At 52.4% G+C, this 24,545-nt stretch overlaps 1 protein-coding gene across 1 annotated transcript; it reads left to right on the top strand.

Annotated features, from left to right (window-relative positions):
• Positions 1-759: 759 nt before the first annotated feature.
• LOC144933069 (uncharacterized) lies at positions 760-17,778 on the top strand. Its single transcript, XM_078857566.1, has 7 exons — positions 760-1,586; positions 3,903-4,046; positions 4,560-4,775; positions 10,352-10,459; positions 10,979-11,075; positions 12,112-12,331; positions 13,016-17,778. Exons 1-7 carry the CDS (start codon positions 1,335-1,337, stop codon positions 15,810-15,812), a joined length of 3,834 nt encoding a protein of 1,277 aa, XP_078713692.1. The 5' UTR covers positions 760-1,334; the 3' UTR covers positions 15,813-17,778.
• The last annotated feature ends 6,767 nt before the right edge of the window (positions 17,779-24,545 follow it).

Genomic DNA, 24,545 nt, shown 5'->3' with positions numbered 1-24,545 from the left:
ATGATGACGATGACGGCGATGACGGCGAGAGGACAATAGCAATGTATACTACCGCTTATTTGGCTATGAACCACCACGGCCGATGCAAGGCTCGGTTGTCCGATTCAGGAGCCCTGCAGCCAACAGATCACAGCCTAGGGGCTGCGCGCTTACCCCGTGACTGCGACAGCCAGACAAGAGGATCATTCATCGACGTTGCCGACTTTGCATCTCGGTCATTGCCTCCGAACGGACATCGCCCTGAACGCCACCGATTTCGCCAGGTCTCCGAACGCCACGCATAGAGGCAGGGGGGGGGGGTTGTAGCGCTTGGGGAGTTGGAATGTGAGTGAGAATCGAACTCGGGTCGCCGGGTTTTGCGTAGCGCGAGCGCTCCCCGCCACCGCCACCACGCGAGAGGCTCGCGTCGTCGCATCTGCTGCCCTCCGTCGCGGCTTTATTTCAGCGTGGCTCGGTCCATGCCATCCCATCCCGCGACACGGCTACGGAGATGGCACGAAGTCCAGCTTCGTGTCAGCCGAGATGCTCAACGTGGGAAATGTCTTTGGCGTTCTTGCAGGTCTCCTGCGATCGCCGAACAGACGACGTGCACGGAGCGATGAACTGAAAGGGCAGCGGCAGGGGCAGCTGACGAACGATCGCGAACTCTCAACGCCACCTGCAGTCTTGGTACTAAGTTGCTTTTCGACGCCCTATCGGTGTTTATGGGTGCCTGTTGTTGATGGGGGTTTTTTTTTTACTCCACAGGTGTCACTGCCACTTGTGGGGCCGTACGCAATGAATGAATTAGACATGCATGCATGCACACGTGCAGCGATGAATCATTAATGCCATTGTTCGTGGCGTTTCTAACCGCGAGTTAGTGTTGAAATGCTTTGTATTTTTGTACGTGTTACAGAATATGATGTTAACAGAAATCCGGCACGCCACTGTTTCTGCTCGGACATGAAATAAGCAACGCGTTGTGGTGATTGGTTTATTTGCAAAAACAACAGACGGTCATCATTGAACAGTCAACTCAAAAGTATAGATACGTACAGACACGGGTTGTCTCTTACCATCGCACAACAAATATACCCCATATCGCCTACATTTCGGCTGTTGAGTCAAGTGTTGTTAGCGAGCACCTATTAAAAAAGGCACACAACGCAGCACGCACACCTTAATCGACGACAACAACAACAACAACGACAGTGTACGACTTTGAAAAATATTCACCGGTCGAATTGGGGAAACACGCGGCTTAAAATCGTGCGTAGATTTTAACAAAAAAAAACAACAACAACAACAACAATTCAAAAAAGGACCCCACGAAGTCACCCAAGGTGAACACGATGGCCGAGGTGGACATCTCGTCAGCGGCGACCAAAAGCATCCGTCCGTTCCGCTCGAGCGAGGAGTACTTGTACGCCATGAAGGAGGACCTGGCCGAGTGGCTGAGCGCCCTGCACAGCATCGATATCACGGTGGATAACTTCCTGGAAGAGCTCGAGACCGGCACGGTGCTCTGCCACCACGCCAACACCGTGAACCGGCAAGCCGCCGAGTTCGCCGAGGCTCAGCCGCAAGCCGCCGCGACCATGCAGGTAAACGGCGGTTTGAGGCCCGGCGGCCGCCCTGGTTAATACTGCGTGTGTATTTACCCCCCCCCCCCCCCCCCCCCACACACAACGCTCCTCTGCCCCCAAAATGAAACGCACGGTCTTGCTTCACGGCTCACGTTAAAGATCCCGTGACGTGGGTGTGCGTCGGAGACACTGTTCCATATCCGCTAAATTGGAATGTTGAACAGGCAAACAAAAAACTGCAAGTATTGTGGTTAATGCAGACATGAATCCTTGTAAAAAGGTTTCAGTTTTGTTGCCAGAAAAAAGGGGGAAACCCCCTATTATATGTTGGTACTGGCAAAGGTGGTAAATGTTTTTTAGCTTGCACCGTGTATTGGGTTCCAGACGGTCTCACGGTGACATTATTAATAATATTAATAAAAACGTATTTATTTAAAGGGACAATGCCCAACAATTAAGTAATCATGCGTCTTTGCTTTCACGGCAGGCCCCGTCGGTCTAAGATTTCCTCAAAGGGGGTGGATCGCGCAACTTTATACTCAATTAATATGATATCCAGATGCGTTAACAGCTGGGTCCATGGTAGACGGCAGGAAAATAAAATATGAATGAATATAAATGTTCTTAACATGTTTTACTTTTGTTTATCTCTCGACGATTCGAGGCACCCCCTTGTGGTCGACGGGGTCCCTATGCGTCGCAGAAAGCTGCCCCATAGCCCCCCCCCCCCCACCAATAGTTGCGCCTCTGCTCAAGCCTATCAATCGATCTTCAGCAAAGCAGCATAACATTGTGGAAACCCCATTGGAACCTCATTTGCCAGTAAAAAATATGATAGTTGGTTTTTTACCCTTTTATCTGGCAACAAAACTGACACTTTTTTACAAGGAGTCATGTTTGCATAAACCACAATACCTGCAGTCATAATGCAAACAAAAAACATAACTCTGATAATGTATGCACTGTCCTTGAAGTTGATTGGTCCACACCCGAGACAGTTTTCCTTAGAGCCTAGTCTCACATGGTGTTGGACCAGATGACGCCAAAAGGCGCACAACTCAAAGACAATGCACCGTCAGAGTATGAGAGCTCGGTGGTAAGCATTTACACCATTGGAACCTCATTTGCCAGTAAAATATATGATAATTGTTTTTTTCCCCTTTAATCTGGCAACAAAACTGACACCTTTTTTACAAGGAGTTATGTTTGCATTATGACTGCAGGTATTGTGGTTTATGCAAACATGACTCCTTGTAAAAAAGGTGTCAGTTTTGTTGCCAGATAAAAGGGTAAAAAACCAATTATCATTGTGGAAACATTCACGTATGGCAGCCCTGTCGAATGTCCGCGTCGCCCTGCGGTGTTGGCACGACGACGCCGCTGCGGAATGGTTGGGCATTCAGCGGTCCGCCTCCGGATTATCATCATCATTATTATTATTACAAGACGCTCCGGAAACTCTTCAAAGACGTCAATGAAGGTTGCACGAATCCGGATCGCACGCCAAAAACACCGACCCGATCGAGAAGACGCACCCGCCAAACGCTGAGCTCGAAATCGCCCGTGGGAAAGGGGCCGTCCATAAATGACGTCACGCACCTAGGGTGGGGGGGGGGTCAGACATTTGTGACGATGTGTGACGAGGGGGGGGGTTGAGAAATGTGACGTCACATCAAAATGCGCAACTTTGAATAAATATAAACGACACGTTCTACTTAATTAAATATACTTTTTGAAAAAATGTTTTCTCCTACAACATCAGAGTTCAGCGCCACATTAAATACGCACTACAATGACAATAGTTTAAAGCGATTTGAAGTATGTTTTCTTTTTGGGGGGGGGCAGAGTTTTGTGACGTCATATTTGAGGGGGGATCTGACTTTTTGTGACGGCCATTGCCCGAAACGTCGCCTATTATATCCCGCACGTCCCCGCCTTGCCGCGGCTGTGCTGTCGACGAACGTGCTCAGTTTGTGTTGTCACGCTGCTCGGGATTTTGTGAATGGAACTCCCTCCCCTAGTCTCTTCTCGCAAGTCCCGATACAACCTTGCTCAGCTCAAGACGCGCGTTTCTGTCTTATTCGACGCTTTACAGAGGAACTCTCTCCGCACAGCTCCCTCTGGGGGGGTGGTTTGTGTTCTTTTCCGTCAGCAGTGGAACGAGCAAGTCACTTTTTGTGTGTGTGTGTGTTAGTTGTCCCCGCCCGTCCCCCACCCCCGGCACGGTTGGCTACATGCGGTGCAAAACGAAGTTCAACACACACGCACACACACGCATACACCTCCATGCCTGCACCTTTACCTATGCCGCCCGCCCGCCCGCCACCACCGCAGCTTCCCCAGGGAGACCTGGCGTTCGCGTCGCGGGACGTGAAGACCCGCTCCTTCCAGGCCAGGGACAACGTCTCCAACTTCATCGGCTGGTGTCGACACCGGCTGGGCGTCAACGAGTCCGTCATGTTCGAGAGCAACGACCTGGTGCGTTTGGTGACAACGAGGCCACGGTCGCGTCCCAATCTCAGATATGTTCGATAAAGGGGCAGGGGGGAGGGGGAGAGAGCGCCCTGCGCAGAAGTTTCGTTGTTTTGTGTATTTGCCAAACCGTCAGTTTCAATGTATTAAACGAAAACTATTTGTTTTTGTTTACGAAAGCCCTGCCAGGTAGACGTTGCCACGTGTAATCCCAATTGAGTTATTTTTGCGGGGTACTTTTTTCAGCATGGCATTGTTTGGCTAACAGCAAGTTACATCCTAGTAAGCAGGGAACCTTTGGCTTATTTTGGGCCAACTTTGGTCCAACGCTGGGCCATCTCTGGCCCAACGGTTCCAACCACGTGCCAACGTCGCCACCGACGTTTTCGCATGTCCACCGGGATCGTATCGTGAGGCGCTGTCAAAAAAAAACCCATCATTCGGGGTGGTCGTCCCGACCGCGCGAACGAGGCCCTCACTCTCTACACCCCCCCCCCTTCCCCACGGCGGCGGGCCCAGGTCCTGCGGCGCAACGAGAAGCACTTCGTGCTGTGCCTGCTCGAGGTGGCGCGGCGCGGCGCGCGCTTTGGCATGCTCGCGCCCGTGCTGGTGCAGTTCGAGCGCGAGATCGACGAGGAGATCCGCCTCGAGAGGCAGCCCGAGGCCCAGCCGCCGCCAACCCCCGCCGCTCAGCCCCAGCGCAAGACGTGCGACCTCAAGAGCCTGGACGGCATGGTCAGTTTGACCCTGCCGACACCAACACCACCGCCACCCCCATCCATCCATCCACCCGCCTCGCTGCCCCCCCCCACCACCACCGTTTCACCACCAACACCTCCACCACCGCCCCCACCCACCGGCCACTCCTCCTCAGCCCGACACCCCCCCCCCCCCCACCGTTCACCCACCCATCCCTCTGCTCTTTCTGTTTCATTTGTTGTCCTTCCCCCGCACCTCCGATTACCACGGCTGGTTACCATAGGCGGTGTGTGACTTCTATTTTGGGGGGGGGGGGTGGCGGGCAAGGGGTTCACTTTGTTCCTCGCGTTAGGGATTGTGGGTGCGTGTAATTCATTTAAAAATGTGTCCAGTTTGGCAGGGGCGTTGCTCCCCCGCCCCCGCCGCCCACCCTCCTTCCCCACAAACTCAGCCGATGTTGGCTACGTACGGTACAAAAGAAGTTCAACATACGTGCGTAGCCACTCCTCGCGCGGTTGCTGTCGAGTGTGCAGGCGGTGCAACTGCGCCGGGCCAAAGGGTGAGGTGCGGTGGTCACGAACCAGATTGGGTATGAGGTACCAGGCATGGCCAAATTAAGAGTTACGAAGAGTCTAAGGCTAAATAGGAGGCAAAGGCTTAAGTGTGTATTATATATTGCAGAGAGTCATCAAACACATTTCATTATTTAGCCATGATTAACAAATGTATTCGACTCGAGGTAGATTCATCAAACTTAAACTACTCGCTACACTCCTGTCTTAAAACAACATTGTTTTTACTGGCTTTAGCTGTGGCAAAGCCATGAATTAAGTCATCGTAATTCACAGACAAAAAAAAATGTCGATGGCCGCGCTACCGTCGCTCAGCTGTTACTTCAAGATGGAGCACAAAATATGAGGGCCTTATGAGCCTGTGGGGTTTTGTCGGTATGTCAAGTAAAATGTCACCATCAGGCCCATCGTCAGTGCACAACAGCCGATACAAAACTCCCAAACCTGCTTGGGCTGCATGGCGGCCAGCGGATGGATGTGCAGGAAGTGGGCTCTTTAACCTGTCCGTACGGACCTCTTGAGTGGCATGCTCTCGTTACGAGTGGCTTTTCTTGAGATGCTTCGGTTTTACACTCCGTACAGACACAACAACAAAAACATCTCCTTAAAAAGGAAACTGGCCAAATATTACCACTCGTTGCAAAAGTCTCTTGAGACTCGGCGAGGCTTTTCCTAATGAATAAATTACACTGTTGCATTAAATGCAATGCAATATATCTAAATAAACACTTGCGAGGTGCGCTGTCATGTAACGGATTGACCCGGGCCCACCGAGGTCCATGATTCCATTTCCGTAGGCGTGGAGGCGGCCGACGTTGTTTGAGGAATCGGTTGTTCGGTGGGAGTCTGGCGCAACACAGATAGCGACATCCTCGTGATTGGTGGCCGTTTGCCGCTAATGAATAGTCTTTTATGGCCGCGGTGACGCATCACGCGTATACAACGCGTCCCCAAAACACCGAAGGGGGTCGCGGTGTGTCGACGGGATTGGAAGCGGAGAAGAGACAGCCCAGTCGGCAAGCCTCTCGGCAAAGAACGTATTTGCTTGTGCCAATCGCGATTGGTTTTGGGGGCCCAACGATTGTGGCCATGTGTGGTGTGCTAATCACCACGAACGGGGACAAAAGGATGGAAAGGATTTTGAGGGTTTAGAGCTGTCGATGGGCCGTCGCAAATTTTTTTGCACGCGACTCTCTCTCTCTTGTGTTGCTCGACAGTCCCGGTGGCGTCCGCTTTGCAAGAGTTTGCGTGACACAAAAAAAAAGTGCCCAAAGGTCGCACTGCGGTTTATCCCGACGGTCCAAGCCGATGGACATCCTCGACAGCGAGCGCACGCAGCGCTCCTCACGGAGTTCACGGAACGATCCTGCAGATTTCGATTTAAAGCTTTCGTGACTGCAGGGATTCATCTTCTTGGTTCTTTCGGTAAAGTCACGTAGAAGGACAGACCTGTTCTCCACCTGAAGACGGCTGCTTGCGTTGTGGCCGAAACGTCGTGAGAATTATTTTATTATGTTTTATTTTTATTATTTTATTATTTTCCTTCTACGTGACTTTACCGAAAGAACCAAGAAGATGGATCCTGCAGATGTTTAAAAGCCGGCGCTGCCACCGTCCCTGACAGCAATGAACGCGCGCGAAAATAAAAAAAAAATGTTGTCAAATGCACTTTGCGTTGTTCGTTACACACCGCTTGCAGACACGGCTGTTGGCTCAGCGTCTCCTATAAATCCGAGTTACAGGGTGGCACTTTGCCTTTATTATGCTTTGTGGGACTCTCAAAAGGGGGCAGACGGCACTTTAATGCGCGCGCCCACCGAGTAAAAACCGTGCACGCCACTTCATTTGGCATCCTCGGCTCAGTTGGATTGATCGGGTGCTCCGAATTTAAAATCAACATCGATTCCGCGCATTCTCTGAGGCGCGCCGTCACAAACCTTGAACTGAACGCTACTGCATTATGTCAGAGCTGCTTGTACGCGCGTGTTGATGTTTGGGTATATGCCAGTGTTCAGGTCTAAAAACTTCACTATTAACTTGCCACCTCCGCCCCCCCCCCCCACCCCGAAAATGATTTGGGGGCAAATTGATGCTGCCCTGGCTGCCCCAGCTATCGCCAGAGTTCGTTGTTGATTCAGGGATCCGGTTGATTCTTCTCGGGCTGTGCCTCCCTGATGCTCTCCTCTCTCTCTCCGCCCTCTCCTCTCTCTGTCTCTCAGGTCTCTCCCCTCCCCTTACTCTCGCAGCTATAATCTGCGTTGTTTTCCATTTTGTAAAGTGTCTTGAAGACACGATCGCATCTCGCTGCTAGAAAAATATATATTCGAAAATCTCCGTTGATGATGTGGCCTGAGTTTACCCAGGGGTTCATATTCTTGGGTTTTTTCGGTAAAGTTACGTAGGTAAAAAATTAAAATGAATGAAAGTAAAATAAAAATAAAATAAAAAATAACGACGTTTCGGAGGCAACCCAAGCCTCCGAAACGTCGTGATTTTTTTTTATTTTACTTTTATTAATTTTATTTTTTTTACCTACGTGACTTTACCGAAAAAACCCAAGAATATGAATCCTTGCAGTCACGAAAACTTCAAATCTAGACTTTACCCAGGGGGTTAATGCCAAGTGGTGGTGTGTCACCAGCGCGCGTGAGGTTCTGGGTTTCAAATCCGAGTTGCAGCCACCGATAAATAACGCGAAGTGCTTCGGCGTGATTGTGAATTCATAGCCCCTTGCTTGGTAACCAATGGCTGCACAACAAACTCCAGCTCTGCAAGCTGAAACATAAAGAATGCGTTTGATGGACGCCGGGGCCAACACGTTTATAGGATGGGGCTTATAAAACAAAACAATGTGGTGACTCCAGCGGTGGGTAAAGTGAAGGAAATGCAGAAGCAGCTCTCCAAAAATCCATCTTCGCGAGGCCGCTAACGCGTGGCTGCTGTTGCGTTGCTGCCTTGAGAGAACGACGAATGGAAATGCCTCGTGCCAACGCGACACTCGTGAGCGCCAGCCGGAACTTATTCAAAAACTAATAATCAGACGTGAAACGATCCACCTCCCCCCCCCCCAACCGATCCAATGATTTGTGATGATTCTTGGTGGCGATTCGATTTTTTTTTTATATGTATATTTTTTTAACCTCCTTTTTACAGTTACTTTGTATTATTTTTCCATTCTCTTGATCCCTCGTCGTTGGCCTGAAATCTATTATTCGCATGCAATTTGCATAAATGTACATACCATTTGCACACATCGGAAATGATGAATTCTCACGCGCAAACTTCGATACTTGCATCGCGAGATTCCAATCAATGCACGGTATAACCGCATTTTCCGAATTATGAAACACGCCTTTTTTATTGCCCTGCATTACAAAGAAAAATGTATTGGTGCGTCTTATAATCTGCTACGTATGGTGCGAAAGAAGTTCGACGCACGTACGTAGCCTATGATAATACGTGCAGTGTGTGTGAAAATATTTCTATAACTTCATGAAAACCGGGCCACAAGTTTGGGGTGCGTTTCTTTTTTTTACTTTCCAAACCCATCTTAAAATACGATGAACGTGATACGCGCCTGGCAAAACAACCTTAACCTTTTAAGAAAAAAAAAATCTCGTATCATCACGATGATTATTGAAGGTTCAGCTCGGGCGTTGCGGCGGCGACGCTGGGCGCTCGCTACACCACGCGTGCCAAAAACCTGGCAACGAGAGACGCCGCCACTCGGCCTGTGCACACAGCACCACCACCACCACCCCCGTCCACCCCCGCCGCACCACAGAGTCAACACGGCAGCAGCGCAACAACCGAGACTCGCCACCGTGACGTCATCACAGGGGACCCCCCCTCCCCCCCGACACACACACACAGTGGCGGATGAAGCTAGTGCGGATCCTGCAGCGTATGTTGTAAAGGGGCCCTAAATAAAATAAAAAAACACACAAATGTTGTAACTTGCATCGTAAAGTAATTGGATTTTTTCATTTGCTATACAGCCGGATAATACGACAAATCGCTAACCTTGAACACCCGGTCGTTCGTAAAAGTTGAAGGCGGTATAGTACTATAGTAATAAAGCAAGTGCAGATTCGGTGAGCCGGAATTGATAGCTTGAAAGCGTTTAGCGGCGGCGGTGATCGTCGTCGTCGTCAATGTTGTTGGCCCATTTGTAAATCTGAACATTAGGGGGCCATCCATTGAGTACTTACGCATGGAGGGGGGAGGGGGGGTTAACTCAAACGCGTACGCTTGCGTATGGGGGGGTCTACTGACAATGTACGTACGCATAAGAAACGGGGGGGGGTGGTGAAGCCTCGATAATTTGTCTACATTGGCCCTCAAATGAGTTAGATAGTCCGGCGGTGTCCTCTCTGTTTGCTTAAACACGTTAATAATATTAATAATCCTTGATCGTTTCTGCGTAGATTCAATATCGGCCGTTCTATAGGATTCGGGGGGGGGGGGTGCGTCAGGCGTACGTACGCAGGTTGGGGGGGGGGTAAAAAGTCCGCGTGCGTACAGGGAGGGGGGAGGGCTCAAGTTTTGACGGATTTTTGCGTACCTACTCAATGGATGGCCCCTTATTCTGATGATGGTTGTTGTCGATAACTGACCGTAATTCCCATGCTGGGGGGGGGGGGCAGCGTGGGTTGATGAAGGGGGGCACGGGGGGGGGGTCGTACTCGGGTCATCGGGGTTCAGGGTGCCGTGCGCTAACCACTGCGCCGCCGCTCCCCCCACAGAAATAATTCAGTTCTACTTCACTGCACTCACGAGAAGGGGCAGGTTTTGATGCCATGACGCCAAGCGTTGAGTCTGAAACCACTTCCTTCCCGAGTAAATATCTCAAACGGCACTCAGTTCTATTGCCTTGACATGCACTGCATGGGACTTGCGGTATAAATATCACGCGACGGTGATGATGACGACGGCGGTGGCGGTGGCGGTGGTGGTGGTGATGATGATGGTCAAACACGTAGTCCGGACACATGGTCTGCTTTGTCGCTCAGAGCCACACGTGTCTCCGTGCCCGTCTAGGTGCGGTTCCTGCTCAGCCGATGCACGTGCCCGGTGCAGTTCCCCATGGTGCGGGTGTCAGAGGGCAAGTACCGGGTCGGGGACTCCAGCTCCCTCATCTACGTCAGGGTGAGACCCTCTCTGTGTGTGTGTGTGGGGGGGGGGGGGTAGTGTAGCGGTAGTGTAGCGGTTAGCGCGCTGGTTAGCGCGCTGCGCTACGAACCTGGCGACCCGGGTCCGAATCCCGCTCATGGCAAACACCAGTGACGATTATCTGAACCGGTCCTGGTCCTCCCCTAGGTCGACTCAGCCTGAAATGAGTACCTGGTGCAATGTGTAAACATCGCCACTGGGGAGACAAAGGCGGTCAGCAACCTACATGGCATTGAGAATCCCGCTCATCGCAAACACCAGTGACGATTATCTGAACCGGTCCTGGGCCTCCTCTAGGTTGACTCAGCCTGAAATGAGTTCCTGGTGCAATGTGTAAAATCGCCACTGGGGAGACAAAGGCGGCCAGCAACCTACATGGCATTGAGGAGGCCTTCATCAAGTAGTGGATTCGTCACGGCTCATGATCGTAATAATCACGACGACGATTATGGAACCGTCCTTACGGCTCTCTCTGTGTCGGTGGCACGCGGGCAGATCCTGCGGAAGCACGTGATGGTGCGCGTGGGTGGCGGCTGGGACACCCTGGAGCACTACCTGGACAAGCACGACCCCTGCCGCTGCCTGGCCCCTAGTGAGAGCCCCCAACCCCCACCCCAACCCTCCCCTCGCACCCCAACGCTGTCAACGCTGTAGCTTGACCTCGATTAAAGGATGGGGGGGGGGGCATGCAAAAACTCAGGGGTAGACACACAACCGCATTCAACAAACATTCATCCCGCACCTCCGATTAGCACGTTTGGCTACGTACGGTGCGTAAGAAGTTCAACATACATACGTATATACATGAAAGGATTGTTGAACTCAAAACGGAGTAACAATGCGATTCACGTTCTTCTGTCAGGCATCCGCTGAAGATCCTATCCCCCCACCTCCCCCGTACAAATTATTCTAACATCGTTCTTTTTCAACGGTTTTATTTAACTTCACTTGTGTTTGTCGTGGTCAAATTTTGTAATCAAAATTTAGTCTACTTCCTGTTGTCCAATCAATTCCACATTTTGCACACGTACTCAGATCCGGAGACAATACATGTTTGTATCAAAATCGGCATCAAATAATCAATTAATTGCCTCCTTTCAATCAATAAAAAAATTATGGACGGCTTCTTAATTATATATATATTTTGTGTAGGTCAAAAACGCCGCGGCCCCTAAACTGTGGAATCGACTCGGGCACCATTGAAGTACTTCTCGACCATCAGTTAAACGAAGTTGTTAATAAAACCGTTGTTTTTTTTTACTTTTTTCAAGGAGTTTATTTAACTTGACCATAAAAATCGTCCTCTTCTTGAAAAAGCTATGCCAATAAATATGTAAGTCTTCCACGAACCTTAACGGCCCCAGTTTTTTGTCAATTGCATAATAATGATCCGCCACTCAAGGCGAAACATTTCCGTGCAGTTCTCCCCACTCTTCCGGCGGTATCAGGAGATATTCTTATTCTTCCCGTGACATGCCCTTGTTTATTTGTACCTCAGAGGTGGCAACTTTACCCGGACACATGAAACGGCGTGAAGAATGACTGCGGCAAGCGCACCGATTTCACCGCGTGTGCGCGCACCACGCCTCTCTCTCCCTCTCTATCCCGTGCGAATTCCCCGCCCTCAGCTCACAGGACGCCGGTCAAGGCAGGGGGCTCATCGCAGCTCTCCAAAACGGCCACGTCGGTGTGCCCGGAGCAGACCGGCCTGGGGCCCAGGTCGGGCTCGCAGCTTCGCCTCTCTGCGACGACCCACGACCTCCGGCCCTACTCGCCTCTCCCCGGGACCGCTGAGCACTGTGGGCAGGGAAGGGAGGGGACGATTCCTCGCCCCGGGACCCCCGTGAGGTACGGTGAAGGGGATGGGGGGGGGAGACAGCTCCGTGGAACATGGGAGCAGGAGTTAGACTTTTGCGGACTTTCGCAAAGTCCTATATGGTGACGACGACATCACTCGCTCGCCGCTGATGCGTGGCCATGTCCGGGTCACCAGGTTTCCGAGCGTGGTTGTTACTAACTAGCAACTGCGCCACCGCTCCATCCCCGCATACCGTCTTGGAGGGTGTATGTACGTACATATGTATAACTTCTTTCACGCCGTACGTAGCCAACCTTGCTAATTGGAGGTGCGGAGTATTATGAGTAAACGAACTTGGATCAGTTCTATTCACCAAAATAATGTATGTCCATGAGTCCAACACGTCTCCTTCCAGACCAACGTTTTCTATAAGCGTTTAAACTTCTCATCAGGAGGGTGTGGCCTTTGTAAACAATGCTACTGGGTTGCCCGTTGCTGTATGCAAGAGGACATTACTTGGTGGCTCCATTAATTGACCAATAACACCTTCATTTATCGAAGACCGCATAGCTCGGAGGCTGGATTTTGCGTCAGCCCACCACGTGGTTGCCTTTACCGCTCGCCCGTGGTTCCTCCCCGCTCCTTCGAGCCGTTTTCGCTCTTCGAGAGCGAGCGAATGCTGTGCGCGTGCGCAATTATTCCCGTCTCACTCGTCTCTTTGCTCTCGTCATCAGAATGAGGGACGACGACATCAGCGGTAAGAGCAAGGAGAGGCGGAGGCCCCTTTCGACCCACGACCCGTTCGTCGGCGTGCAGGCCTCACGCCCGAGAACCCCGTCGCTGCTCGAGCAGCAGCAAGAGCAGCAGCAGCAGACCGCAAAATTCAGACCAACGAGACCCCGCAGCGAAGTGGAGCCGACTTCTCTGCACAGCAGACCCTACTCCTCGGCGGAGTCGCTGACGGGCGCTCGGCACGATAACGAGCAAGTGCTGCTGCGAGTGCGGCGCAGCAAAGACGGGCGGCACGCGGTGACGCGCGTCGCGCTCGCCGAGGCCGCGCCCTCGGCTCGTCGGAGGCGATCGGAGGAGCCACTCGAAGACGAAGCGTCCGGGGCGAGCGGCGCACAACTCGGCTCCCAGCTGAAGGAGTCGATGAGCACGAGCCTTCCCGCCCGCGCCAGCCCGAGGCAGAGAGGGGCGGCCGCGGACGGCATCCGGCAGCTTGTGACCCAGCCCGCGACCGCCGTCAATAAGTATCTTCCCTGCGCGCCTTCCATGGACAGGGCCCGGTCACCGGCCCCGGCACGCTCTCTGGCGGTCTCCGGCACAAACAGCGTCAAGAGCTCCAGGTCGCTGGACACTCAGCTCGACGTGGTGAGCTACAGGGCGCATCCCAACCGGCGAAGCGACTCTGTCCAGAGGGACGGCGCTTGGTCTCCGCAGGCGACAGCTCAGCTCGTTTACATCGACGAGCACGGGAAAGAGATGGAGCAGGACGACGACGATGACGTCGACGAAGAGGACGTGAGCGTCGCGTGCAGGCCGCCGGGCGACCGCCCGCACGAGGAGGAAGCGGAGCTCTACCGCCGTCTGGAGGAGGAGTTTCGGGCCAACATGCGCAAGAACAAGCTTGACGCAACGGCCGAGGGAGGAGGATTCGACAATGAGATGAACGACAGCGGAGTCGCCCCCTCTCTGTCGGGCTCCACACCCGCCGCGTCGCCGCACCGCGACTTCTCCGACATCGCCAAGAGCGACTCGGCCTACTCCTCCTTGCTGTCGCTGGAGACGATGCACCCCAAGCACGGAGGCCTCCCCAACGGCGCTCAACCCCGGGACCGCGCGAACAAAACCCCTCCCGAGAGCGTGCGCGACGAGTTCACCTCCCCCCACCACGTGGGCCCGCCGTCATCGCGTGGCGGTGGCAGCAGCAGCAGCCACCCGGCGCTCAGGCACCTGGGCGCCAGCCTCGACACCGGTGGCGCCCGCACGAGCGGCGCCCGCACGATCGGCCCCCCATCGTGCGGCGCGTCGGACGATTCGGGCACGGAGCCGGTAGGGGCGAGGATTTCGGTGAGCGTGCCGGCAGCCCAGGGGGATTACGGCGCCGTCGTGGCCGAGCTGAAGCAGAGCTCCGTGCACCTCAAACGCGTCGACATGGATGGCTGGGGCAGTAAAGCGCCCGCGCTGGGCGCGCTCCGGCGCGACGGGACGTTCACGCGAATGTCCAAGTCCGTGGACGAGGTGAGGGCCGTCGACCCGCAGCCCGCGGTGGAGGCCGTGGAGAGAGCGTCGAAGAACGGGCACCGCGACACGCTGACGAAAAGGCTGATCCTCGGTGAAAGGTTCAGTGTCATTGAAGACAGTCTCAGGTCGAAACTGGCGAAGGTGCCTCCCATCAACGGTTCGGACGGTGCCGTCAATGGTGAATGGCGCTCAAGTGAAAGCAGCCACGGAGGCGATTCAGACAAGATGTCGGAGGTGGCTGACGGCAGCGAGGTGAGCGCGACGCCACGGGTCACAGACGATCGATTGCAGAATGATGGGGTGAATGGGGAAACTCTGGGTTTGCGAAATTCAATGGTGGCAGCAGCAGCAGCAGCAGCGGAACCACTTGCGTGCGGAGAAGAGAGGGCATCCAGGCGGACGCAGCAGCAGCAGGCTCGGCAGGGCCTCTCTCGGCCGAGGAAGAGCCTTCGGAAGCCCGAGCGCGTCCCGTCCATTTATAAGCTGAAGCTCCGCCCGAAGATTCGTCCTCGTCGTGACCACAGGCCAGAGCAACGTCCCTCCAAAATCCCCACCCCCACCGTCTACAAGCAGGCCGAGGCCGGCGACAAGGAGACCCCTAGCTCCGGGAGCCCAGATCCTCCGTCGTCCCCCAACAAGCTGGGCTCGCGAAGCTTGCCGACACCACGGCCGCAACACGCCACGAGTCCCCCTCAGAATTTGAGGAGCTCCCTCAACTTGCAAAATGGGGGCGGCGGCGGTGGCAGCGCAGCCGGCCTTCCTGCCTGCGTGGCATCTCAACGCAAGGTGGCCAGTGGGACGGCGCGAGCCTCGGCCGACAGCCAGGCGCAAGCGAGGCCCGGCGCGCCCCGATACGCCGTGGCCCAAGTGGGCCGCGCCCCGTCCACGCGGGCCACGGGAAGGAGGCCGGGTCAAATTGCCCGCGTTCCCTCCAACCGCTCCTCTGGGCGGCCCGCGAGCCGGCCGCCGCAGGGCGCCGGCGCGTCTCAGCTGGGTCGGGCCCCGAGCGTCAGGACGATGTCTCGGACGCCGTCGGCAAGACAGCTGGCGCGTAGGGGCTCCCGCGTGCGCAGCCTGCTCACGCCCAACGTGAGGGCCGAGGAGGAGCTGGGCTCCGAGGAGGACGTGTGGCCGCCACAGCACAGCGTTCCGCCGAGGGCGCACATCGCCGGCCGCAGGCTGCCCTCTACGCCGGACGCCAGCCCGTCCGGGCCTCGGGGCTCCGGCAGTAGCTCCAAGGCGCGCTGCTCGGGGGCGGCAGCGGACGAGGAGTCGTGGGTGTGATCATGAGCGACCTGACAGGGCCGCTGAAAGTGCTTTGGCGGCCAGAGTGAATTGCCCGATGAAAGGGCCACCTCAGCCTTTCCTGAAGGCCATCTCTGCAAGCTTCCGTGGCCATTTCTGAAGCGCCCCCTATATGGCCCTGTGACCTGGTCCATCTCGATGAGCCACTGGATGTAAGTGTCTTCGGTGGGAATCCATTTCTGCACGAGCACCTTGGATTGTGCGTGTGTGCATAATGTGAATAACAGACCGATCGGCATGATAGTATTTTTCTGTGGTGGTGGTGGTGGTGTACAATACGGTGTGGTGTTGCATAAGCAAGAGTTCTGCAAAGTATTATGCACAACGCTCCAATGTGTTCTGCTACGCGTGTTGAGTGTCAAATGCTAATGTGATCAAATGGGCTGTGAATCGCAAACAAATATTGAGCGTGGTGTGGCGACGTAGATTAATTTATCGGTCAGCGTGAGAAAACAAGTGAAGGGGGAAAATCCTCGGTCAAATAATTCCTGAGCGACGTGAGTCCCATCATTGGTACAACTAGAGTAAACTCTTGATTACAATTATTATTCTTCCGATAATTCCGCTGCACAGTATTTGGCCGCTCACGAAGAGAGAGAACAACTAAGAGGGATGAGGGCGCCACGGACGAGTTGCAAAGGCAGACAGACGGTGAGCCGCCGCCAAATTACCTCCAAGCTCTGGGGTCCCTCTGTATATTAAGGTGTTATTATCGGTCACTTAAAGAACGTTTACATGTGGGAGGAAACCGAAGCACTCGGAGATATCCCACGCCTGGAAAGGGGGCAACGCGCTATCCCATGCAGATGTAGAAACGAAACTATACTCACTTGTACGTATACACCGCGGCTATATATACACGCACATGGCAAGGGAGTTACACAACGCTTGCGTGATCCACCAACCCTCGCTGCCTCCACAGTGCCGGATTACAGCTCCACGTTGCAGCATAGAAGGGGTGCCGCCAAATAACCCAACAACACGGATATTGCGAAACGTGTAAAGCAAGGCGACAGCAAAGCACTTCATAACAAAGGGTTTTTGGGTTAGATCGCGTTAAGTATAAATGTGTTGAAACCCTCTACCACTCGACACGGCCAATCAGTAAGGGGTTTGTCACGTAAACAAAACGCCAAATAGTTCTCTACTTCAGCCCACCGGTGTGTTGAAGAGTGAATACACAACATTTACAATGTGAGTAGTACGACGTTTCGCTGGTAATTACATCCAGCATCATCGGGCGATTTGCCAGAATAGTGAAGCCATCCACCTGCTTCCGGTCTTAAAAAGCCACTGTTGATTACCTACATAGAATGGGGGTGCATACTTATTAGTGCGCAAGCCTTAATGTTTTTTCTATCCAATGCTCCTGAAAGTTGCAGTCACGTGGCCGCCGAGTCACGGACCCGTCGCGAGCGAGCAGCACCGAAACATGAAACATGAGCGCGCGTGTGTGAGATGTTTTTGGTAATTATTTGATCAATTTAGTTTTAGTGTTTGTTTTTTTTGGTTTGTTCGTCAGACGCAAGCACGGTTAATCCCGCAAGCCGCATAATCTGGATGATTATTAATCGGTGATTGTGGGGTCACAATCACCGGCCACGTGCGTGATGATGACGTAGCCGTCTCTGATCTTCAGTCTCCACGTGGGCGCTTTTCAGCCCCACCTCCTCCTCCTCCCCCCGCCTCCCCCTTCTAGCCCCCCCCCCCTCTTCTTCTCTCACCCCCCCTCCGCCCCACCCACCACCTCCATCCGTGGCCAAATGAAATGTCGTCCCACGACGCAACCCCCACAGTGGCGGGCACTTTTGTCGTTGCTGGGGGTTTGGATTTGTTGGCGACGACTTTCGAAAGGAAAACACGGTGGGGCTGAGCTGGCCAGCGCCCCTAGGGGCCGTTCATAAATGACGTCACGCACCTAGAGGGGGAGGGGGGTCAGACATTTGTGACGATGTGTGACGAGGCGGGGAGGGGGGGGTTGAGAAATGTGACGTCACATCAAAATGCGCAACTTTAAATGAAAATTTTTTTAAATAGAATTGTTATAACAACACTATTTTTTATTAATTATCATTATTAACTATTTGATTGTATAAATTTAATAAGGTCACCTTTTATTTATTCCATGAAGGAGCATTTTGCTTCTCCATGGGAGAATGGAGAAGCATAAATTTTGTAAATTTTTTGAATTATTGTTATTAAACATTTTGATTCTAATGATTCTACCAGGACTTTTAATTCTGTGAAATGAATATGTGATTGTTATAATTGTACTCTCCATTTGCTTCGTTCTACTACAAAGTTTCAAGTATTTTTTATAGTTATAATTACTTTTAATATTTAATAATTGTAAGAGAATTTCAATATCATATTCTGAACATCTGCAGTTTTAGTTAGACGTTGAATATTTTCAAGTGAATTTTATGCTAAATTTCATCTTTCCAACGCCTCCTTTTGAATACGTGATTTCTCCTACAACAGAGTGCAGCGCCACATTAAACGCACTACAATGACAATAGTTTAAAGCGATTTGAAGCATGTTTTATTTTCAAAATGGAAATATGGTTTCGGGGGGGGGGGGGGCAGAGCTTTGCGACGTCATATTTCAGGGGGGTCTGACTTTTTGTGACGCCGTGTGACGAGGGGGGGTCAAAAATAGGCCAAAATCGCGTGACGTCATTTATGGACGGCCCCTTACGAGAGCGGCTACTCAAAAGCGGCGGGGGCGGCTCCGTCGACGAAATCCACCCACGAAGTATTTCGTTGCTCTGTTCCGAGACGCGGCTTTCCATCAAACGCCGCCGCTTTTTAAAGTTTTGCTGCGTCCGCTGGCGGTGGTTGCCGGTGGGTAGATGGAGGGAGGCTCGTGAAGGACGCTGCTGCTTCTGGGCAATCGGAGGCAGTCGGCCTCCAGCGACGGAGGGCAGAAGAGCGACGCTCACAACAACGAGCGGAGCGGCGGGCGGATAAAATAGAGCAAGTTGGCACAGCAGGGGGTGCAGCTGGTGGTGCATTTACCGGTCATCTCAGTCGGCCAACTCGTGGCACCTGCTGGGTCTGTCCCGAGACCTCCTCTTGACAGCAGCGAGCCTTCAACACTCCACGTGATAGCCTCAAAGTGCACCTGGCCTGGCACGGGCGCCGTGGTGACGTCACCGTCACTTCGTGGCGAATGGCGCGGGTATTGGTGGTGCCAAAGCAAGTTGGTGGTTGTAGGTCTGTGGCGCTTAATCCAATCAGCCTCGTTGTGTGACCTTGTTTACATGGGCGTGGGAGGCGCGTGGCGGGGGGGGGCAGCCGTGATGCTACAAAAACGCAGATGGGGTGTGGGGCACGACTCAATCAACGTTAAACAAACTTTAAGCAAAACTTAAAAGAGCTGAACGAGATCGAGTAGCGAGTTCGTTCGATCTTGTGCAGGCATTTATTATTTTCTTGCCTCGACCATTAAGATAAATTTGAAATCTTGAAAATAAATCCAATGGGTGTGCTACGACCGACGATTAACTCTTAAACAGCTTGGAAACGGCAGCCTCCTCCTGAGCACCAGCGGGAAGTGTTAACTGCGGTGGTTTGGTCTTCTCACGAGGAGCAGCAGCAGCAGCAGAAGCAGCCTCTAGAAAACAGCGGACTTCTGCAGGGAGCAGTCGCAGGCAAAAGAGAGGAAGACTGAAAGAGGCTTGGTTCGGTCCCCGTCGTTTGTCGCGGTGTCACAGAGGTCACTGATTGCCGAGTCACCCCGAAGGACAAACCGCTCAAGGGAATATTAGCGGTGGTATCAGAATCGAAAAAGGGGGGGGCTGAGCCTTCGATAGGGGGGGGGCTAAGCCCCCTCCAGCAACACGCACGCCCCCCTGCCCCTCCCTCCACCTCGGCCCCCTCGACGCAACTGGGCTGAAGACAACGGTGGGTCGAGATTGACTTGGAGAACGTCTCGAGACGGACGAACGCAACTCAACCTGCAAACCCACTAACCGCCTCCACGCCGTCGGTGCCAAAGTCGATTTGTCGGCGTCACGGAGCAACCGCTTCGTGTTGTCGGTGGTCATCGTCCTACAGCCGTCGTCACGCGCTCAGGGAAGTTTGGTGCGCTGCGTAAACAAAAATAATGAAGTGGCCTCCGATCATCTCGGAGGCGTCGTTCCGTTCAGGTGCCTGTGCCACTCGAAGTCAATTCGACGCGTCACCCGTTCCGACGCCGCACGGCTCGAGGCACTTTCTCGCTTGCCGAGAGCTCCGTTGAACGCAGGCATCGACACAATTTGTGTACTTTAGCGTGTGTGCGTTTTTGTTTTTCGAATGGGTTATTTTATTCTCATGGTAGCCATGCTGTTGAGAGCGGGGGGGGGGGGGTGTCGGCGGGCGGGACGGGGGGGAATGGTGCTGTACCCCATCGACAGAGCTTATCTGGAAGAAGAAACAACACGTTGATTTGCTTGTATTTGTCAATTGGTGCTGTTGATAATTCCGAACCATTCAATCACCAGCATCAGCCATTGTATATCCACTGCTGGATGAAGCCCCCCCTCCCCCCCGCACACACTGACGCCATCCCTCGCAGATCCTGCGATGCCACAATCCATCTCGCTGTTGCCCCGAGAACCGATTTCATTGCTTCGTCATCCCAGGTGCAATTCATCTCCATCCCCAGTCTCTTTCCTTCGGCCATCGTTCCTTCCACGTGCGTGTCCTGCCCAATCCCCCCACCCCCACCTTGCTTAACATTCTCAAGAGGACGACGCCTCCATATGCGCGTTTTATTCCCCCGATCCACGTGTTCAAAATTCCGAGTGTGCGTCTCGGCATGCTTCTCTTTTTTTATTTAAAGCTTTCGTGACTGCAGGGATTCATATTCTTGGTTCTTTCGGTAAAGTCACGTAGAAGGGAAACAATAAAATAATAAAAATATAATTATTTTTTAAATAATAGAAAGATAATTATTTTATTGTTTCCCTTCTACGTGACTTTACCGAAAGAACCAAAGAATGCTTCTCTTTGTTTTGTAACAATGTCTGTCCGTGCCCATGCGTAGACCACGTCGTAGTGGGTGATCATTTTTCACTCGCTCAAAACGTGTGGTGGTCTTCATGCGCATCCGCTACGTTGCTCTGCGCCGTCGTATTTCGTTTTGCAAAATGCGCGTCGTCCTCCTCTCGTTGGCCTCTCTGTTACATCATTTCAATCCAGATCCGTCCCGAGGCGTCCACACTCCGCTCGGTGTTTTCCCATCCCGTCTCCTCCCAACGACTTCCAGTATTTTATTCTGACGAGCAAGATATATATACAACGACGTTAATCAACACCAAAGTTTCAGCTTTCCCAGAAACAAATTGCACGCGTATATTATTATTATCATTAAAACGTGTGCCTCGCCAGTTATTTTATTTTACCCATCCCTTTGCCTACGTTGACCTCTGTGATTGAAATGACCAACGGTGAGATTTGGCGTGCCTCTCCACGTGTCTCAGTTCCGCCTGGCGGCGATAGCACCCAGCACTCGCGGTTTGCGAGGCTCGCCCGAGTGAAACAACACCGAGGGTTACATCTCCCGCTCACCTGACATTTCTGCCTAGCCTCCTACTCATCAAATTACAATCGTATTTTACCGTATCGGGTTGATTGCTGATCGCTGCATCACCGCTTCCCCTTACTTTTTGATTATAAAAAAAAAACCGTTCGACGTTTGTGGCTTTTAAAGTCCGTGATCGAGTGTGAAATCTCGAGTTCGTACTTCAAACCTTTTGTAATGCTCACCCAGAGGAGAAGTATCTTTTGTTTAAGTGAAATCAAAACGGGGGGGGGGGGGACAATATTGCAATCACCCAAGTCGCCGGTTGTTGTGCGGGCGTGCGAATCCACACCCGTGGGCCGCCAGCGACAGGCTCGCGCTGCGGCTCTCAACTCGACTTCTTTGTGACCACTCGGCTCCTCGTTCTATTTTATTACTTTTTTTAAATCCTTTATATTAAGTTCACTTGCTTGCTTGCTTGCGCGCTTACGACCGTGCAAATCTTTCGGTAGTTTTTTTAACCCATTTCCCGTGATCCAATCGAGCTGACATTTTGCACACAGACTCGTTGTGCGTGACAATTTATTTTCGTGAATATTTTTTTCCTAAATTTTACACTTTTTAGGAAAAAATAAATTATATTTAATTACCAATTGCTTAATGGTGGCAGGCAATCATCTGACCCATAGGTGGCAGCCATCTTATGCCAGAGGACGAGAGGACTCTAGCCGCCACGCATATGAAGGATTTATAGTGAAAACTTAGTTTTTACGGGTTAATTTTTTTTATCATTCTACCAGCCCCCCCTCTCCCTCCCCCCGCACCGAGCTGTGTAGCGACCTGGCCATCACAAATGATAGCTCAACAAAGTGGCCTATTGTCACGTGGACATTTAGAGCGAGCCAAATGCTCGAAACGCGTGATGTTGATTTCAAAAGGTGGAGGGAAAAACCGGAGGAGCCCCGGGCAAAAATGCACGCGAACCACCAGGAGAGAGACACGCAACCTCCAAATATATAGCAGCAGGCGTCAGGGTCGGGATCGAACCCACGACCTCTTGTATACCAGGCGAGGTTGTTAACATCTCCTAGCCACCGTTGCGCCGCACCTCGCCTGACCCAGCTCTCCACGCGCTAATTAGATGGAAGTGGACTTCAAATGGACTTGCTACTCTTAACACAGCACCAAACTGGTCAAGGCGGCGATTAAAGCCTGGCCAGAATGATCAGCCCTCCAGAGAATCTACACCTGTTCGTGCTGCGTAGGATTTCGCGCCTGTGCCGCGTTGCGCTCCCGTGCGTTTTCGGGTCGTGTTGGTCGGCACGATGTCCGACGGTTCGCTTCACGTCTTGCAGGAAGCTTCTTCGTGAATGCAATGGAGTGTACGAGCCTCTGTGCTTTAAGCGAGTAAACAACGTCGGCTGGCCTACATCAAACACCGGCAGCAGGCGGCATCGCTATACAATCTACGGAGAACACGAGCTGCTCCGTTATGTTCCTTGAGAAACTCCCAGCACGTGGAGAAAGACGTCGGACATCGTGCTGGGCAACACAGGGTACGACCCGAAAACACATTAGGGGATCCGTGACTCGTCTCTTATCCCACGTGGCCCTCCTTTGCATATTCGATGTGCTCAGATTGAATTGGGATTCGAGAGGATTTGCTCTCTGCCAAAATTAAAATTACTTATGTAATAAAAATAAATGTACAGCCTTTGTCAATCAACCGCTCGGCGAACGCCTTCCTACGCAGAGTTGTGGGGGTTGTTGTTTTTTTACCATACTTCACCCCGCGGCTTAGTGTGGGTTTATTGCACGGTGTCCGTGTTGGCCTTGGCCGGATTTAAAACTCGGAGTCATCGGGCATATAATAGCGCACACTAACCGTTGCACTCCTATCATTGCACGCCCGTAAGATAGTGCCAGCGAGCCTTCGGTCCCCGACTCCGTGCCAGCGACGATCTGCTTGGCTCCTGAGACCCCCCTCGAGTTCGGAGCAACGTCCTCGCGTCCGACTCGGCACCCCCCCCCCCCCCCCCCGAGACTTGCAGCGTATAGGAACTGCAACAACGGCAGTCGCTCGCAGCGTCGCGCGGTCATCACGCTGTGGATCTGTTTCAAGTGTTACCGGTGGTGTTTTGTTTTAACAGAAAAAAATTAACCGAGCCGCGCATGTTGTGTTGTTGTTTTGTAAGTTTTCAACGGGATACGAGTGAAAAGAAAAAAAATCTAAACCTGTTCAAAGTTCTGCTGAAAATCGGATAATAAAGTTGTGAGTGATGCACACTGAGATTGGTCGCCAAATGTTTATTTAAAGTCAGACACCACCACCCAGCCTTCTATCCCCCCCCCCCCTCATTGAGACAGAGGTATCCATTAGCTGCCCTCTGTCCACCACTATTAACAACAATACAACTTCGTCGCCTACGAGATACGCGATGGCGTTTCAAGAGAGAGTGAGTCACGCCGCCACCGATGTTCGTGCAGTTTTGGTTTTCGTGAAATTCCGGATCCGGAGCAGCTCGCGACACTTTTAAGGACCGCGTAGTGACGTCATCATTCACGTTTGCATTGTAGGCTCTCGAAATATTGAGTTGGGTTATCTTTTTTTTTGTCCACAGAATTTGAAGGAGAAAAAAAACGCCGCTTATCGTTACTGTGATTGCTGACCCCCCCCCCCCCCCCCCCCCTTGGCTTAGTGAAAGGGCCTTTATCCTGGTGTCAAAATAAATCGTTTTCAGATTTTGCTGCTCGAGATGGCGGTCATATCACGCGAGGAAATGTCCAGAACCCTTGCACAGCTGCACATGAGAAGGGTGGTGAGCTGTTATTTGTGTTATGTCCGCTAAACGTGTTAAAACAAGTGCAATGCATCCGAGTGTGAAGCTGTAATCTAGTGACTACCGTATGAATTGTAGCTACATTAACGCACAAGGTTGAAGTGGCTCATATTTGGGTGGATTGGTTCGTGTTTTCTCGTACCATGTTTTTTTTCTTTGTGTGACGTAACAAATAGATTCTAGATTTGAAGCTTTCGTGACTGCAAGGATTCATACTTTTAGTTCTTTCGGTAAAGTCACGTAGGTAAGCTCCCCCCCTCTCCTCCCCCTCACCTTGTTTTTAAGAGCTTGCATCTTGGAATCCCTGCCTCACTTGATGCAGCAAATCTGGCTGTGACGGTCCCACCTGATGACGGAGACTTG

This window comes from Lampetra fluviatilis, chromosome 6 (assembly GCF_964198595.1).
Source record: "Lampetra fluviatilis chromosome 6, kcLamFluv1.1, whole genome shotgun sequence".
Lineage (NCBI taxonomy): Eukaryota > Metazoa > Chordata > Hyperoartia > Petromyzontiformes > Petromyzontidae > Lampetra > Lampetra fluviatilis.
Note: the sequence above shows the minus strand (reverse complement) of the source record. Positions and strands in the feature narration are given on the sequence as shown.